Source organism: Macaca nemestrina, chromosome 2 (genome assembly GCF_043159975.1).
Source record: "Macaca nemestrina isolate mMacNem1 chromosome 2, mMacNem.hap1, whole genome shotgun sequence".
NCBI lineage: Eukaryota > Metazoa > Chordata > Mammalia > Primates > Cercopithecidae > Macaca > Macaca nemestrina.
Window position 1 is genome coordinate 102,481,039 of NC_092126.1, and position 17,208 is coordinate 102,498,246.

The window sequence follows — 17,208 nt, forward strand, 5'->3', positions numbered from 1 at the left end:
GAGGTTTTTCACATTGTGAGATCCTCATGCTCTCACACACTTCCTTTACACATGCCATTTCCTCAGCCTTGAATGCCACCTTTCTTTACCTGGAGAACACCTTTCCCTTAAAGACTCAGGTCAGAAGTCACACAGTACTCCTGTGCTACCACCTAATGCAAAGTGTGATTATTCCTCTACTTCTCTTCTGCATTTAAATGTTAAATTATTGAGGGAAGAGGCCTGGTCTCATCGTTTATGGAATAGCTCTGGATGTGCATTCACATTTTGTATATAATACAACTCAGTAAATGTTGTGTAATATTGACTTTCATATGTGTGTATCCAAAGCTAACATATTCCCATGCCCTTTGACTTTGACTCAGTTTTCCCCATGGCAATGAATTTAACCACAGGAAATAATTGAATGGGAGAAAGAAAGTTATACAGATGGAAGTTCTATAAAATATGTATTTGCTAAACATTGGAAACAAGTTAAATGTTTATCAATAGAGCAATGGCAAGCAAATTGGGGTACATGATCTTGAAGGAGCATGACTTATTCTCTCATTCATTATACAAACATGAAGACTGCCAAAGAGCTATCAGATACACAGCAATTTATCAGATACCACATCTGCCTTCAATGAATACACAGTCTGGTAGAGTCTTCTAAAATGATAATTACCAAACTACATAGAAAGCGAGCACTATTTGTGGTCTAATGTGAAGAAGAAAACAAATCAGATTATAAAACCATCTGTACATGACGACTGCAACTCTAAACATGTGAGAGTGTGAACAAAGTCTGGATGGGTGAATACAGGAATGACAATATTGATGTGGTTAGATTGGATGACATTTTCTTTAGCATTATTACAATTGGTTTTCAAGCTTTAAAGCGTTAGATTGTTTCAAACGTTTCTAGGGGGGAAAAGAAGCTATTCCCATGACCCTGGCTCCCCAGGTTGGCAGTGGCATGAATGACGGGGTATGTTTCCAGATGGGCAGGAGCTTGCCACAAAGTGATTGGGAGGGGATATTCAAGACAGTCCAGGAGAGTCGGCTTAGGGAAGGCTATCACTCTGTAGACTTGGGAGTGCTCACTGGGTGCCATTGTAAGAACCAGCCTCTTCGGTGTGCTATGCCACACAGCAGCACCTGCAGGCTTCTCTAAGTTTTGTCAGCACCACAACTTGGGCATAGCACAGCAGTGCCAGGTGTGGGGGAAGCAGAAGTCTAAAAAGCAGACAAAAGGGTTGAGACCTGCAGGAGTTGGTGGCTAGTTCCTTCTGCTGGAAAGGATGATCTCTATGTGAAAGGCTTATCCCTCTTCTATAGACAAGGAAACAGAAGCTCGATTAGTCCCAAGCTACCAGAATTGGGGTTGGAATCCATCCCTTCTTATTTGGGGGCAGAGTTTTTCTGTTTCCCATACTGACCTGGGAGCAGGTGGAGATGCATTAGGTCGTATGGAAGAGATAGGCTGATAGGATGGGTGGAGCCCTTTGGGAAGGAGGAGGCAATGGGGAATCTGTTGGTAGGATCCCATGATGGAGGTATGAGAAGCCAAGCATTTGAGTTTTGACTCAATGCAGTAGGCAGTGGGGAGCCCTTATAGGTTTGGGGATGTGATGGAGGAGGGCTTAATGGAAATGAGGCTGGTGTAATCAGGGGAGAGGCTGGGTCAGGCACATGGTAAGGGTGGTGTGTGGCATTTGTTCTGTGTAATCAGAACAGTACAAATTCAACTTCTTGGAAATATGTACTTCTGCTTATCTATCAGTGAGATTGGACTGGAAGCTTCCATCTTACATATCCCTTCCCCATGGATAACAGCACCTTCCAGGGATGGGCACCTGATACAAACTTGGCCTATCAGAGTACTTCCCTGGGAATTTTGCCCTTGGGACCAGAGAAGCATGGGTGTCAGCCCCTCTCTGGTGATAAAGCTGTGTCATGTAAGTCTAGGGGATCTATAATAACTAAAAGATTTGAGTGTCAGAGAGAGGCAATTCTAGCTAGGCTCAGGCCCTGGTTTCCCCTCACTTTGAGGGCTCAGACACCCTTTTGTTATGCCACAATATGAACAATATTCTTTTAACTAAACTAGACTGAGTTGAATTTTTGTCAACTGCAAACCAAAAAGTTCTGATGACATTTGCAGTAAGGGAGTTCAATTTGTTCATTGTTCAAATTTTGAGCACAATTCTCAACAACACTCTAGGGTGGTTTTGTGTGCATTGGGTCCACCACTTTGTGCCTGTAAGAAGCAACAACAAAAATCTCTCCTCACTATTCAGCATCAGGTTCAGGAACTCCAGGTTCTCTGTAGACACAAGGCTTTGGGAGTCCCTTCAGAGAAGGAGGGACGCATCTCCATCACTCGTGTGGTAAGTAAAATTGCTACTCAGGACACTTCCCTGCCTGCTCCTTTGTGATTCAGATGGGGAGAAATCAACATGGACTGAGCGCCCACACAGGACAGCCAGGCATTTCCCATACAGGTGGTAAAGGTATCTTCTGAACTTCTCCCCAGCAAATGCATAGATGAGAGGATTCAGGCAACAATGGCTAAATGCAACTGTCTCGGTCACACTGAGGGCCAGCCTCAGATCCCTCCTCATGTCACAACTGGGAAAGAAGTCATAGAGCTTAAGCGTCTCCAGGAAAATCATAACGTTGTAGGGTGTCCAGAAGAGGAAAAACACGACGACCACCAGAAGGATCAGTTTGATGGCTTTGGCTTTTTTGTGGTTCTTGCAGGAAAACAGCGTCTGGATGATTCTGAAGTAGCAGTAACTCATAATGAGCAGGGGAAGTAGGAAGCCAAGAAAATTTGCTTCCACATTGCGGAGCACGGGCCAGATTTCCTGGAGGACCTCAGGGTAGTCACCAAGGCATTCGTTTTCTTTCTGCTTTGTGAACATGAACTGGGGTGCTGCCACCAAAATGGCTGCTGCCCAGACGCCTAGGCTGATGGTGACGCCATGCTGCACAGTCCGGTTGTTCATGGAGTTGGCGGCCAGGACGATGGCCAGGTACCTATCAATGCTGATGATGGTGATGAAGAATATGCTTCCAAAAAAGCCGATGAAGAAGAAGGCGGTAGTGAATTTGCACATGGCGTTCTGGAGGCCCTCTTCATTTATCACATAGTGAGTCCAGAAGGGCAAGGTGGCTACAAACAGCAGATCAGACAAGGCCAGGTTCAGGAGGTAAATGTCGGTGACACTCTTGGGCTTCTTGCTATTGGTGAGGGCAAACACTACCAACAAATTTCCCACCAGGCCAATGGCAAAGACAACGGAGTAGAATATGGACAGGAACACAGTCCCAAAGGCCACGATGTCCCCAATATAACAGGCTTCAGCTGAATCATCGTACTCAAAGTTTTCTGTAACTGATTCAGGGAACGGATCCATGGTGACAGCCTGGATCAGAAAGAAAAACAAGTAACTGCGTTAGTTCTCAGAGAAACAAAGTTGGAATTCTGTGTGGCCTCATATGTAGGCAGGCAGGAAGAAACAAATATTGGTTGGGTGCACACTACATTTCCCAGCTTCCCATTTGCCATGTTGTTTAATCCCCACAACAGTCTTGCGATGAAGACTGCAACAGACTCTTTTGACAGGATAGGCAGAGTCCTTTGACTTGCCCAAAGCCATGCAGTAAATGGCTCCGTGAGCATTTGGCTCTAGGAATTTTTTTTTTTTTTAGATGGAGTCTCGCTGTGTCACCCAGGCTGGAGTGCAGTGGTGCAATCTCAGCTCACAGAAACCTCTGCCCCCTGGGGTTCAAGCAATTCCTCTGCCTCAGCCTCCCAAATAGCTGGGATTACAGGCGTGCACTACCATGCCTAGTTAATTTTTGTATTTTTAGTAGAGATGGGGTTTCATCATGTTAGCCAGGCTGGTCTCAAACTCCTGACCTCAGATGATTCACCTGCCTCAGCCTCCCAAAATGCTAGGATTACAGGCGTGAGCCACAGCGCCCGGCCAGCTCTAGGCTTTTTGAAGCTTGAGACAGATCTGTTTTTCTTTGACTGTCCAAAGTCTCTCCAAAAGCTAGCTAGTTTGACCAATGTGTGGATGAGAAAGGGAGAGCCATGAGCAGGAGGCAGGGGTGAGATGGGGTGAATTGGGGGTGCAGCTGTAATTCACACTTCCAGTCCAAACTTCCCCAAAGCAATTCTCCATCCTCTTCCTTTATTTCCACTTTTTCCACTCTCTGGCTCCTTACTTTTCCACGAAGCTAGGCCTGGAGAGAGAAGCTTCAGACCCAGAGCCTTGGGCAGAACAGCACCGGGAAGCCCTCATCTTTGTTTTTTGAGAAACATTTCACTTTCTCTTCTCCTTATAACCAAGTCCTTCTCTTTCTTAGCAGGTATCAGACAGTCACTCTAGAGTGACTACCTTATTTTGGGTTGCCCAGGACTTTCCTGGTTTTAGCCCTGAAAGTCCCACTTATTGGGAACCCCCCACTCCCAGGCAAATCAGGACTGTTGGTCATCCTACAACCCTAAGTGAAGAGGAGGTGTTGCCATCATTCAGGGCTCTGCAGTCATAGAGGGGCTGGCTGATCCAAGATGGAGGATGGGGCTCCGATGTCTACTGGCCTAGGTTCCGAGTGACTAATTCCCCCTTACATTACCAGCCTTATACTTCACTTTGGTCTGGTCTTCCCCACTATTCTTATCTCCTGTTACTTTCTGAGCAGGAATTGAAAAAAGAAGACACTTCTGCAGGCTGCACTCCCCTTCTTTTCGCAGCCAGGACTTGGTCATTCACTCCAGAGCTGGCTGGGAGGCAGCCCCTTCACACTGCTCCTCTGGGTGTCTCCTCCTCCCTTCCTTATGATACCACAGATGCAGATGGGTCCCTCAGAAACCCTCAAAACAGGCCTCCTGGTTGTCACCGCCTCCCTCTTTACCACAACTTACAGCAAAGCCTCACGCTTTAACCGAGGGAGTTTCCACGCCCCACTATACCCTTTCCATGATGGTTTTACCCAGGCGGTGTCTCACCAAGATGAGGCCCACTCAGCCAGGGTGTCACTTCTCCCTTCCCAGCCTCTTCTTTGAGGACTGCATCTCACCCAGAATGTCCTGGGATAAGTGGGCCGGGGCTTTACGACCCAAGCTGTCTCAGGCTGTGATGAGTTCCCAACCCCAGGGAACGTGTATGCCTTCTCTGCTTCAGGCTGCAATGCCCTTTTCTCAGAGAATAATCTCTGGTTGTGACATTAATTAATAATATTTAAGTCGAATGGTATAAAATGGCTGACATGCAGCTATTTTTGAGCCACATCCATGTCAGTTTCATATGACTCAAGTTATATGTGGGGAAACAGAAATTGCTACTTAGTGCCTGTAGCTTGTCACAGAGCATGATCTTCCCAGACACGCTGCTGTATGAGTAAAAATAGTCAAGTCCTTGGTGGTTCTATGTTAGGGACCCTGGAGCTAGCTACTTTCTCCCTCCCCTTCCCCCAGTGAGAAGAGCTGGCAAAGCTGACCTCAAATCCAATAAAAATTGTCCTGCATCTCTTCACATGCCTGTGGTCGGTCCTTTAGCCCAGGAACTTCTGTGGACTCGGGCGCTCCCGAGATTGAATCCTGCATCTGTCCTCTCTGGCTGAGTGATGGGTGAGCTTGAAACTTCTGAGTCTAACATTCTTTGTCTGTAAGATCGGGATTCATTCTCATGCCTGTACACAGAACTGTTTTAGGGGGAGCACCTGGCACAGTGTGTCGCATACAGCAAGCACTTAATACATGTTCAATTTGTTTCCTGCATTATGTGAGGAAGCAGAAGCCCTTTGGATCTTTGGAATCATCAAGGCTGCCTGTGGACTCCCATGTTCCACCTCTACCCTGGGTATCCTGGGAATTTGATCTTTAAAGGTCACTTTATTTTTTTTCCCCCTGAAATAAGACACGTTTTCTTTTCAGATTATTTTGGGGGAGGGGAACTAAGCCGCCCTTTATTGAGCTTTTACTAAACTGTCAGACTTATTGCTCTACTTGGATCATTATCAATCTAATCCTTTCTGCAATTCTGAAAAAAAAAAAAAGGTTCTATATTTAATTCACTGCCCTGTTGAATGGCTCTGGGGATATTCATGATGAGAGGAAGAAATGGGACAAATGTGGAGAAGGCAGGGAAGTTAGAAATAAGCAACTGACTTTCTGGTTGAGTGGCAGACGGGTCCCAAATCCGGCCCTTTGCCTTACTGGGTGCCTGGGCTCAGGGCTGCCAGGTGCACAGGAACATCTCTAATGTGCACCAAGTCTCCATATAAGCCTCGGGTGGTCCTGGCTTGGCGGGGAGCTCATGAAAAGATCAGTCAAACACAGTCTAAGCCAGGAAGGAGCTTGTCTTCTCAATGGGGAAAATTCACATAAAAGCTTTGGTTAAGGCAGAATGGAAGAAGTGGGTCAATGTATCCTCTGAAGATGGGATGCAAATTCAGGTCATGCTCTGGGCGGGATGGTGTTGCCTGACACGTGGTGGTATTATGTATTGAGAGCCAAACGGCTAGTTATGGGCACCCATCTGGCTTGGGACTGCTCCCTGCCATCCAAGGGGTCTGCTCAGTGCGGGCAGAAGAACACTCTGCAGCCCTCATCCTAGCTCCCTGCTGTCTCAGCGTCCCCAGTGAAGACCCTAGAATTGCCATGGCTCCCACAGGAGTCTCTCGGTGCTGGCACAGTGAGTGCATGCAGTGGGTGCTCACCCAGCATACTGTGGTCCCTGCTACGAGTCATCTGGACCATGCTACAGAGGAAAGAGTGGTACAGATACCGCTTTCTACGAGTTCCCACGTGATTCTGAGGATCAGCACTGGTCATTGAGGGACATTGTTGACCTTTATATTCACATTTCCATTTTGCACACATCATGCCTCACAGGAGGCACAGCTGGGTGAAGCACCTGGCCCATCCCACAGCTGGAAGCACAGGGAGCGGGACTGAGGCCAAGGCCTGTGCTCTTCCCACTCTCCCTTGAAGATGGAGGCGACTTGGGCCCTGGGCTTAGGGTTCAAATCCTGGCAGGGGAGAAGAGTCAAGGACACAATGACTACCAAACAGTTGAGTCCCAAATCCAGTGGTAAAAAGGCATCAAAACAACAGCCTTAGCTTTCTCCTCTAAAAAATAACCTCTTAGGTTTTTTGAGAGCATAAGAATTAAATTAGTTTAAATTGCTTATTGGGATTTGTCATAGACACATAGATGCTCAAGAAGTGTGTACACTGTCACTGCAGCAAGCTTGAAATACAAATGAAGGGAAACAACCCCAATGTAGATCACTAGGGACAGATCAAATTACGATAAGTCCAATTAATGGAATACCAAGCAGCTGCTTAAAAACACAGTTTCCAGCTCTTGGAAACTTGGGAAAAACAACAAAAACAGGCAAATCTGTATGTTCTGTTATGGAACAATCTCTAAGATATACTGGTAAATGAAAAAAGCTAGGTGAGGTACCATGTACATAGTATGCTGTCATTTGTGGGAAATAATGATGTGTGCGTATTTTGTACAAGGTTTAAATATCTCTTAAGGAATACACTGGTGGTGGTAATAGTAATTATCCCTGGAGAGGGATTCTGAAGGCCTGAGGATGTGGGAAAGGAGACAGTCAGAAAACAACTTGGAAAACACAACCTCTCATTTCAACCATGCCTCTCACATGTGGCTTTTGAACATATGTGGTCATGAAATAGATATCAGCGTGGGTAACAGCAGCTCTGTTTTCTGTGCAAATCTCAAGAACAGCATGAGTCATGGGGCAACATAGGGTTTTGCCTGGTTCTGAAGGGACTTGTACTCTGTGTGCTGGAACTAGTTCACACCCACCCTTGGTAGCCAAATGCCCCAGAGCATGTGAAGGCACCATTTACATCAGAAATCTGACATCAGTGAAGATGTGTCCTTCACAGAATTATTCCAGTGAACTTGATAGCTTTAGCAAGGTGCTTTTTAAGGAATACTGAGCCTGAGCTGAGTGCACCTCCTATTTGTGTATCCTCCAAGATGTTCAAGGTTTGGGAGCTGAGCCTAAAGATAGGGCCCCCTGGCAGCAGATGGGAGTGTGGCCATGCCTTGGGGGTGGCCTGCAGGGTGGTTAAAGGCCTGCCAGAGGTCTAAATAGCTTTCATCTTAGGCTGGACCATGGCTTTCCTTTGTCCCTGAGGGACAATAGAAACCAAATGGAAGAATCAAATGAGGTAAGACTTTGCAGTGTCTACCCAGCTGGGTTTCATATCCACAAGGGTTGTTAAGACACATGCATTCTGGGATGTTGCACTAATAAAAGAACCATCAACTAAGGCTGCACTTTACAACTTAGTGCAGTAGCCAGTAAGAATTTAAACCTTCTCTGGGCCATCCTCAGGCCTCCTTACCCACTATGCAGTTAAGCCAAGGTTTTACTAAACGGCCTTGAGCTGAGAGTTTCGGTGAACCTAGACAGAGCTTTGAGTGTACACATTTCACACCCAAGTAGAAATTTGTAAATTCCCCACTCACATCCGCGGCTGATCCTGGTCTACTTCCTCTGGCCTACTTCCTTTTCTCATGCCTGCTTATTTATTTTTTAACTTTTTAGGGGAGGGACGCTCATCATTACCCATTGTTTCCAATCAGCTTCCCTTTTCTATACTTCCCTTCTTCTTTAGATGGCCCAAATCCATTTCTTCTTCTATCTGACATCCTTTTATGTTGCTTTCCCCTTCTCTTTTGGCTTCACATCCAGCTCACTGTTTTCTAGATCCAGTGTATCTTCTGGTAGTTTTTACTCTCCTGGTCTCTGTTTATGGCTTTTTAGTAAAAGCAAAGACTAGGTTTGAGGTTCAGTCTGGTGCCAAGAAAATTGTGAGGCTTAATTTTTTTCTTTGTACCAAATGAGAGTAGAGAATTGCTCGAGGAGCCCCAACCCAGACTTTCCTTATGGGGATATCATTGTGCTGTTGGCGTTGCAGAATCTGAAGTTACCCTCAGAAAGTCCCAGTTTAGAAGGAGAGGAGGCTGCCATTCCTGGGTGCCTGCTAAGTGTCATGCTCCACATACAAGATCCCACCATATTCTCTTCACAATCCCACTTGAGAAATGATGATCCCCATGGTATAAATTAACCAGCTGAGGCTCAGAGATTTGGTTAACTGGTTTTCAAGGAAGCAAAAGAGGCAGGATCTCAACCCCAGATGCCTCTTTCCACCAAGCCTGTGCTCCTTGCACTGCACAATGTTTTTCTCCCTGGAGGGGAAATCTGCAGGATATTGCAGGCCACTTCTCTCAAAGTAGAACTGAAAATAGCAGACCCAGGCCCCTTAAGAGAAACTGGTCCATGATGCATCTCTGAATTGGTTGGGGTTTTCCCCTCTAGGCTCATAACCCAGCAGGCTGGCCCTCAGGGATTGGTGAGTGGAAAATGGAAGGTGGGGTATTATTTGCTCCTCCAGCCACCACTAGGTTGTCCACACTGCCAGAGCCCCAGGAATCTGGCTCCCATTAACGATGGTGAGGAAACTGGGGTCATTTTCTCTGGAGAGGAAAAGTCTGAAGGCTGAAGGGTTAGCCTATTTTCTGCTTTCAAATATATGATAGTGCTTTTAAGAGCCACATGTTTCACAGGAGCCCACACATTTCCGAAGATGAATGGCTGAGAGACCCTGGGCAGGTCACTCCGCTCTGCTTCAGTTTGTTGATGTATGAAATTAAAGCATTGGACCAGACCACCTCTAAGAGCCTTGCTAGCTCTGGCATGTTCAATTTTTCAGCAAGAATCAAACAGAAGGAAACTGCTTGTTTGTTTGTTTGAGATAGGATCTCTCTCTGTTCCCCAGGCTGGAGAGCAGTGGTGTGATCATAGCTCACTACAGCCTTGAACTCCTGGGATCTAGCAATCCTCCCACCTCAGCCTCCCAAGTAGCTGGGAGTATAGGTGTGCACCACCATGCCCAGCTATTTTTGGTAGATATGGGGTCTTACTATGTTGACCAGGCTGGTTTTGAACATCTGGCCTCGAGATCCTCCTGCCTGGGCCTCTCAAAGTGCCAGGATTACAGGTGTGAGCCATTATGCCTGGCCAAGGAAGCAGTCTTAAAGAGCAACATGAGTCCTAGGTCAGCAAAAGTGTGGTCTATTGCCAACAGAGAGGCTGCCCAGCAGCCTGCACAGGGAACATGACACCTCTGGGGCAAAGCCTCTGAGAATTCAGATGAGGTTCTGTTTGGAGACAGGGAGCTGGATCAGTTGATCAAGTCTTGGCAAATCTCGTTTACCTTGCACTAGACAGAAAGGTTCTCAGTTGGCTGCCATGCCCAGACCCCTGACTGTTTGGGAAGCCAAGTTTTACCAGGTCCTGATGGTTTTCTCATTTATGATGGCAGCTATTTTTATAATACACATCCCTTGGGATGCAGAGAGAGCAAAGGCTGATGGGGAGAGGAGTGCTGAGTTCCATGTTAAGGAGCCATGAGGAAACATTTTATACCCCATCCCCTATGCAAGTAAATTCAGTGACTATCTATTCCCATAGCAATGAGCCCACCTAGAACAGCATGGCATTGTCTACCCACCGGGGTTTCACACTGGCCAAATGCACACCCAACCACCCCCTCCAGCCACCACAAAAAAAAAAAAAACAGCAACAGGAGAATCCTATTGGGTTTAGTGAATTGCCCCTTTACAAAACCTGCCATTATTTTGTGTTTGAAGCCCCGCCCTTCCCTTTCCTCTTCAAAATACTTTATGGTATTTATTTATTTATGTCAAAGTAAACTGCAAAATTTTGAAGGCAAATACTTCATAATTGAGAAAGATGGACTTGTTAATTGTTTAATTATTAATTAAGTCAATATTTTTGAGCATCTGTACCATATTCTAGTCTAAGGATAAGTAAAGATTAAAAATAAAAACTTTTAATTCTTCTTGTTAAAAATTAGGACAGAGATCACCTCACCTCCTTTTTTTCTCAGAGCATTTACTTTAGAAAACTTTTTTTTTTTTTTTTTTTTTGGACACGGAGTTTCACTCTTGTTGCCCAGGCTGGAGTGCAATGGTGCGATCTCGGCTCACTGTAACCTCCACCTCCTGGATTCAAGTGATTCTCCTGCCTCAGGCTCCTGAGTAGCTGGGATTACAGGCACCCACCACAGCACCCAGCTAATTTTTATATTTTTAGTAGAGCCATGTTGGCCAGGCTGATCTCGAATTCCTGAATTCAGGTGATCCACCCGCCACAGCCTCTCAAATTGCTAGGAATACAGGCATGAGCCACCGTGCCCGCCTAGAAAATTGTATGTATTTTCTCCTCTCTTTGAATGTATGTAAATCCTTTTGAAACTATATAGGCTTTTTGTCAGCTTTATGAGCTAGGCTAGTCTTTCCCAAGGACCTGGGCGTCATCTCTTTGAAATGTAAACAAGCCTAAGAGAGACAGTGCTTCTATCTCCTAGTTTCTGTGGGAAGGTAGGAGCCTAACTGAAGAACCTTGCTCTGTGCTGCAAAATTATCCCTTGTCTTAAAGATAAACTTGATTTTCCTCTGGGTAGAGCCAGTTAGCTAACACAGGTTGTTACCCTAATTACCAGGTAAATTTAGAGTGAACCATGTGTGGCAAACGGTGCTGGCAAGATCTTTTACTTGAGGAACGTTATTGTTTGTCTTGATAACACGTGTGTAACAGATTGTATTCACTTGGCTATACAAAAGGGGGAGATTTCTTTCTGTTCTTGCAACCTCTTAGTAGAAGGCCTATAATGCTCTGAACGTTTTGGTTTACTGCTTATTCCATAATAAAACTGTTCTTTCTCTACTCCTTTTGTGGAGAGAATCTCTGTGTTGAGAGAAGACTTTGTTAATTCTATTTCACCAATACTAAGCACTGTACTAAATTCTGTAGAGGCAAAAGTGTTTAAGATACAGTTCCTAGAAGTGTTTATTATTGTTTAGTAACAGAATGTAAGAAAAGTTATGGGAAGCCCAAGGATTGAACCTCTATATCTGTCTCCTTAAAAACTGGGGGAGGGTGATCAAGAGGATATTACCAAAAAAAAAAAAAAAAAAAAAAAGCTGCCATTTGAGCTGATGTTTTAACGATGGGGAAAGTCTTCCGGGTTGGCCAAGATGGAGGTGGCAGTGAATAGCGGGTGGGCTTTGAAGACAAAGTCACAGAGGGTCTGAGCATAGGACGGTTTCCCAGGGCCAAGGCCAGGCAGAGGGAAATAGAAACAGAAGGCAGTGAAGATGGTGGAGCTGGGAGGGACCCACATGCTCCCGGAGTGTTCAGGAAAGTCAGTTTAGGCTGAGTGCAGGGCTTCGGGGAAGGATGCAGAGAAAGCCAAGGCCAAAAAGGGAGAAGAGGGACAAAGAGAGGGGTCTCAAATTCCACACTAAGTAACTACAAGGAAAAATGATGAAAGACTTTGAAAATAGACACACACTGAGTGATGAAAGGACTGGGAGTCCTTTCTAGCATACTCTTTGGGGCTACCTCCCCCTTTTATTGCCTGAGCTAATTTTACAGCACCGTAGGTTATAGCAGATAGCAGTGCAAATGACTCTTGCTCATGGAAATACAAATTGTGTCTGGTGGAGATGCACTAGATTAAATGCCCTGTGGATATGGACCAATTGTGCCTTTATCTCTAAATTCTTCTCAGTATTTCTGAAAGCATCTCACCCGTGCTGTTGGTGTGGCTGTAGACTGCTAGTTCTCATTGCTGCATAGGATTCCACTGTATGAATAGTCCGTGATTTATTGCCATTTCTGCTGCTAATGCACACATAGGTGGCTTTCAGTTTGTTGCTAGTTTGGACAATGTCGCTGTGAAAATTTTTGTGCATGTACATCTCCTACAACGTGGATGCATTTTAAAAGTTTAGTCTTCAGCCAAATCAAAAAATATGAATCCATATATGAAGATCAGAAATAAGCAAAGCTAAACTACATTGTTTAGGGATGATAGTTAGATTCAGTCAAACTATAGGGAAAAGCAAGGAAGTAATCACCATAAAAGTCAGACTTACGGTTCTTTATGGGAGAGGAAGAGGCTGTGGTCAGGAAGGGACATGAGAGAGGCTTCTGGGATTCTCTTTCTCAGCCCGGATGGTGGTAATGTGGGAAATTAAATCTAATACTTTGCTAACCCAGACAGTGTTGCAATAAACAAAATATAACACACTGAAAGGAGACTTTGTTTTCTCCTTAAGCACACTTTAAGGGGAAAACAAAGGTAGTCTAGGAAGATGTTTAAAGACATATAATACAGCTTTTCTTCCCTACTCACAAGCTAAAATGCTGCATTTTGGCCAAACAAGATGAGGGGGCTGAAGCATCAGCTGTGGCCAGTGTGCCGTGACAATCCCACCTGTGTAGCAGCCAGCAGATTCCAAGCCCCTCAAGAGGGCAGGTGGGATCAAGGTTCAGCTAGAAGCCCCAACTTTCCCCTGGCTCTTCTGGGCAGAGTGAGTGATGCCAGAGAGCCCGACTTCTCGGAATGCCTGGGCTGTGCTGCTAGGAATCAGAACATGTCCTCGGGAAAGGCAGCCAAGATCTGGATTCTGCCATTCAGGTTCCACTCCCTCCTACGACCATGACCTGCTATGGAGCAGTAGAAGTTCCCCTCCTTGTTCAGCTCCTCCATTACAGGTGCTGGTTCCAAACGTCTCTGAACTCAGGACACTGGGTCAGAGGCTGGGGCTGGGGAGGAGCAGTTGGATGCCTGGATCCCAAGCAGGAGGTTTTTTGAGGCTAGGGTCTCTGGCTAGGGAGAACCATACCTGACATTGCCACTGTGCCATAGCTGCCCAGGGCCGGGCAGGGTTCCTCCTCGGCTGGGGTGGACTGGGTCAGCTCTAACACGTTCTTTGCTCTCCTCCCCCTATAGCTCTGGATTCTTCACAACCTCATTCAATAGTAGTCAGTGTTTTTCAGGTATCCAAACTTTCTGAGACTCGGTTTCCTCATGACAACAATATGTATTGTTTCTTGAGCACCAAAGACGGGTCAGGCAGTGTGTTTGGGACTTTCTATGTCATGCCTTTAATCCTTGCAGAAAGTCGACACATACCCATTATGTGGCTTCAAAGGCTGATGAACAATCTCCATTTTAAAAGCAGGCAGCAGACTTAGCAAGCGCTGTGCACAGTCACCAAGTGCAGAGCCAGGACTTCATTCCAAAGCCAAGCTGCCTATGTCCCCATCTGTGAAGCGGGGTCAGCTGAGGAGCAGGGCTCAGGGGAAGACTTTGTGGAGACTGGCATGTGGCTGATGGATAGTAGGTGCTCCCTTCCCAGAGGTGTGGCAAGTGCCAGGTCAGCCTGAGCACTAAGAAGAACCACACTGAATTTGGGCTGAGACTATTTCCTGCCCTGCTTTCCTTTGTGAAAATAAAGCCAAGCGAAGAGGAAGATGAAAGAATCCACCCTAACCTTCCTGAGCCCATTTCTCATTCCCAGGGGTTTTGAACCCCAATCCACTGCCCCCATTCCCAACCCACAGTGGTCCCCAAGGCTCTGCAGCACAGATCTGTTGCCCACCCTGCCTCTTCTCAGGAAACCTAGGTCCCTCCAAAGCGCCCTCGGGGCCTGGGACGAACTGTGCCCCAAGCAATGCAAGCTTTCTTGCCTGCTTTCACATGGTTCAATTTTCCTTTTTTTTGGCTCAGTTTTTTTCTACCTCAAGTTTTCTACCTCAAGTATTTCAAAAATTAATTTTTTTATTTTTATTTATTTATTTTTTTTTTGTGGAGGGGTTGTTGAAAGAATCCTAAAATTGCTTAGCCGTTCTCTGGACTGAGCAATAAACTCACAAAGCAAGGATTGCAGGCTCTGTGAGGCTGTGATTGCCAGAGGCAAGGCAAGAGAAATAACAAGCCGTGGCCATTCCTCAGCTGGGGTCTCTGATGGATTTCCTCCTGTTTTGTACTCAGAATGTCTTTCTGAAGACCATGTTTTCCACCCACACAAACCTGAGCCTGAGTGTCCTCACAATGGTTGTAACAGCATATATCAAAATTGAACACTAAATTTGTGCCAGGAATTTATTAATTAAAATAGCTTTTCTAAAAAACTGTAGATGGGCCAGGCGTGGTGGCTCACACATGTAATCCCGGCACTTTGGGAGGCTGAGGTCGGTGGATCATCTGAGGTCGGGAGTTCCAGACCAGCCTGACCAACATGGAGAAACCCCAACTCTAATAAAAATACAAAGTTAGCCGGGCGGTGGTGCATGCCTGTGATGCCAGCTACTTGGGAGGCTGAGGCAAGAGAATCGCTTGAACCCAGGAGGCAGAGGTTGCAGTGAGCCAAGATTGTGCCATTGCACTCCAGCTTAGGCAACAAGAGCGAAACTCTGTCTCAAAAAACAAAAAACAAACAAACAAAACCCAAAAAACCAAAAAACCAAAAACCTGTATATGGCACAAAAAGTGGAAGAAAAAGGAAAAAAAACCCATGAATCTATCTGCAATGCAGTTTCCTAGAATCAACCACAGCAATCTTTTAGCTTTTCTCTATCTACATTTTATACATATTTTATATTTATATTAAGTGCATTTATATTTATATTAAAATGCAGATAACATTTTAAAAACTCTTTATTATGAAATTTTCAAATAAAAAGTAACTTTTCAAAAAAAGCAGCGAGAACCTCCTTGTACCCATCACCTGGCTTCAACAATTAGCAACCCATGGTTAATATTCCTCTATTCCCCACTTAATGTCTCTCCCGAATTATTTAATTTCACCCATAAACACTTGTGTGCATCTCTAAAAGATAAGCACTCTTTCTTAAAGAAGACTTTAATGCAATTTCTCATCTCAAAAATTTAGCAATAATTCCTCGACAGCATCCAGATGCAATTTTTCATGCTTTTTTCAGTTAGTATAAAATCATGAGCTTTTCTCCACGTCTCTAAAATGTAATTACTAATGTTTCTAATCTTATTCCACCAGGTTGAGTGTAATTATAAATTACACTGATCACTCCTTGCCTCCCCCACTCTTCCATCCCCTTGGACATATTTAGGCTACAACATCCCCAGGAAAGTGGTTTCCATTGTCTGCACGTAAGGCAAACAAACATTATTAACCTGTTAGCTGTCCACTGCTCCACCCCACCCACAGGTACCCAACTAGTCCTGTGCACCTACCTGGCGTGGACTGCCAAGGGAACATCTGGATCTGCCAATCAGCCACCCTGTCCTGCGCAGACTCTACCAGAGACGAGTATTTCCCTTTCCTTCCCTCTAAGAGCATTTTATTTGCAGAGTTAGCCAATAGTATCTTGTTTCCTGTGAGGGAGACTATCTTTAGATGCTGCAACAGGCAAGCTCAGATACTCCAGGGTGGAGGCCAGCTGCCAACAGGAGGGCCTGACTTTGTAAACCTGGAAGACCTAAACCTCGGGGAAGACTGCGGAGCTGGAGGGAGAGAGGTGCCACTTACCCCAACCTGGAGGCAGGGGGCAGGGAGCAGGCCCTGTGGTCAGCAAAGCACAGCACAGTCAGCTCTCATCAATGGGGTGCCTTCAGGAAGCTGAGAGAGCTCATGGGGCCCTCAGCTTCCCTGCCCATGAAAGGGACCCCAGAGTACTCACTGGACCACATTGGGGCACACATAGCTCTTCTCCTCAAAGTGTGGTCCCAGGTGCTGGGAGCTTATTAAAGATGGCACCTCAAGCCCTGCCCTATATCTGCTGAATTAGAATTTGCATTTTAGTGAAATTCTTAGAAGATTGATACGCACACTGAGTTTGAGAAGCTCTGATATTGAAGGCATCTAGTGAGTATCTTGCACTGGTAGATGCTCAATCAATATTTTTTTCCTCACCTCTCTGCCCCAAGGCATTTAGTGGCTCCCTATACCCATCAGTCAAGCCTCAGGACACAGTCTTCACCCAGGACCTGGCCTAGGCTCCTTTCACAGTCTCTCCCCCTGCCACTCCTGCCCTGCAGTGGGGAACCTGGTGGGCTCCAGCATCCAGCCGTGCTTCTGCTCCCTGGCCTGGCCAGCTTGGGGCGACTGCAACGTGAATCTCAATCGCTACTGCCTCACCACCTTCCATCACTTCATTACCTGCCTGACTCCTGGCACGTGCTATATAATTCCAATCCATCCCTAGCCAGGGTCTGGCCCCGCGGTAGGCCTTCAATACACCTTCATTAAATGGTCCTTGACTCCTTCGAGGCCCCTCTGGCCCCATGCTGCCCACATCCCA

General features: G+C 45.9%; 1 protein-coding gene across 1 annotated transcript; it reads right to left on the reverse strand.

Annotated features, from left to right (window-relative positions):
- Positions 1-432: 432 nt before the first annotated feature.
- LOC105480223 (C-X3-C motif chemokine receptor 1) lies at positions 433-16,374 on the reverse strand. The gene is made up of 2 exons (XM_011738801.3): positions 16,142-16,374; positions 433-3,413 (listed from the first exon to the last, which is right to left on the reverse strand). The coding sequence occupies exon 2, from the start codon at positions 3,402-3,404 to the stop codon at positions 2,337-2,339; it is 1,068 nt and encodes a 355-aa protein (XP_011737103.2). The 5' UTR covers positions 3,405-3,413; positions 16,142-16,374; the 3' UTR covers positions 433-2,336.
- Between the last annotated feature and the right edge of the window lie 834 nt (positions 16,375-17,208).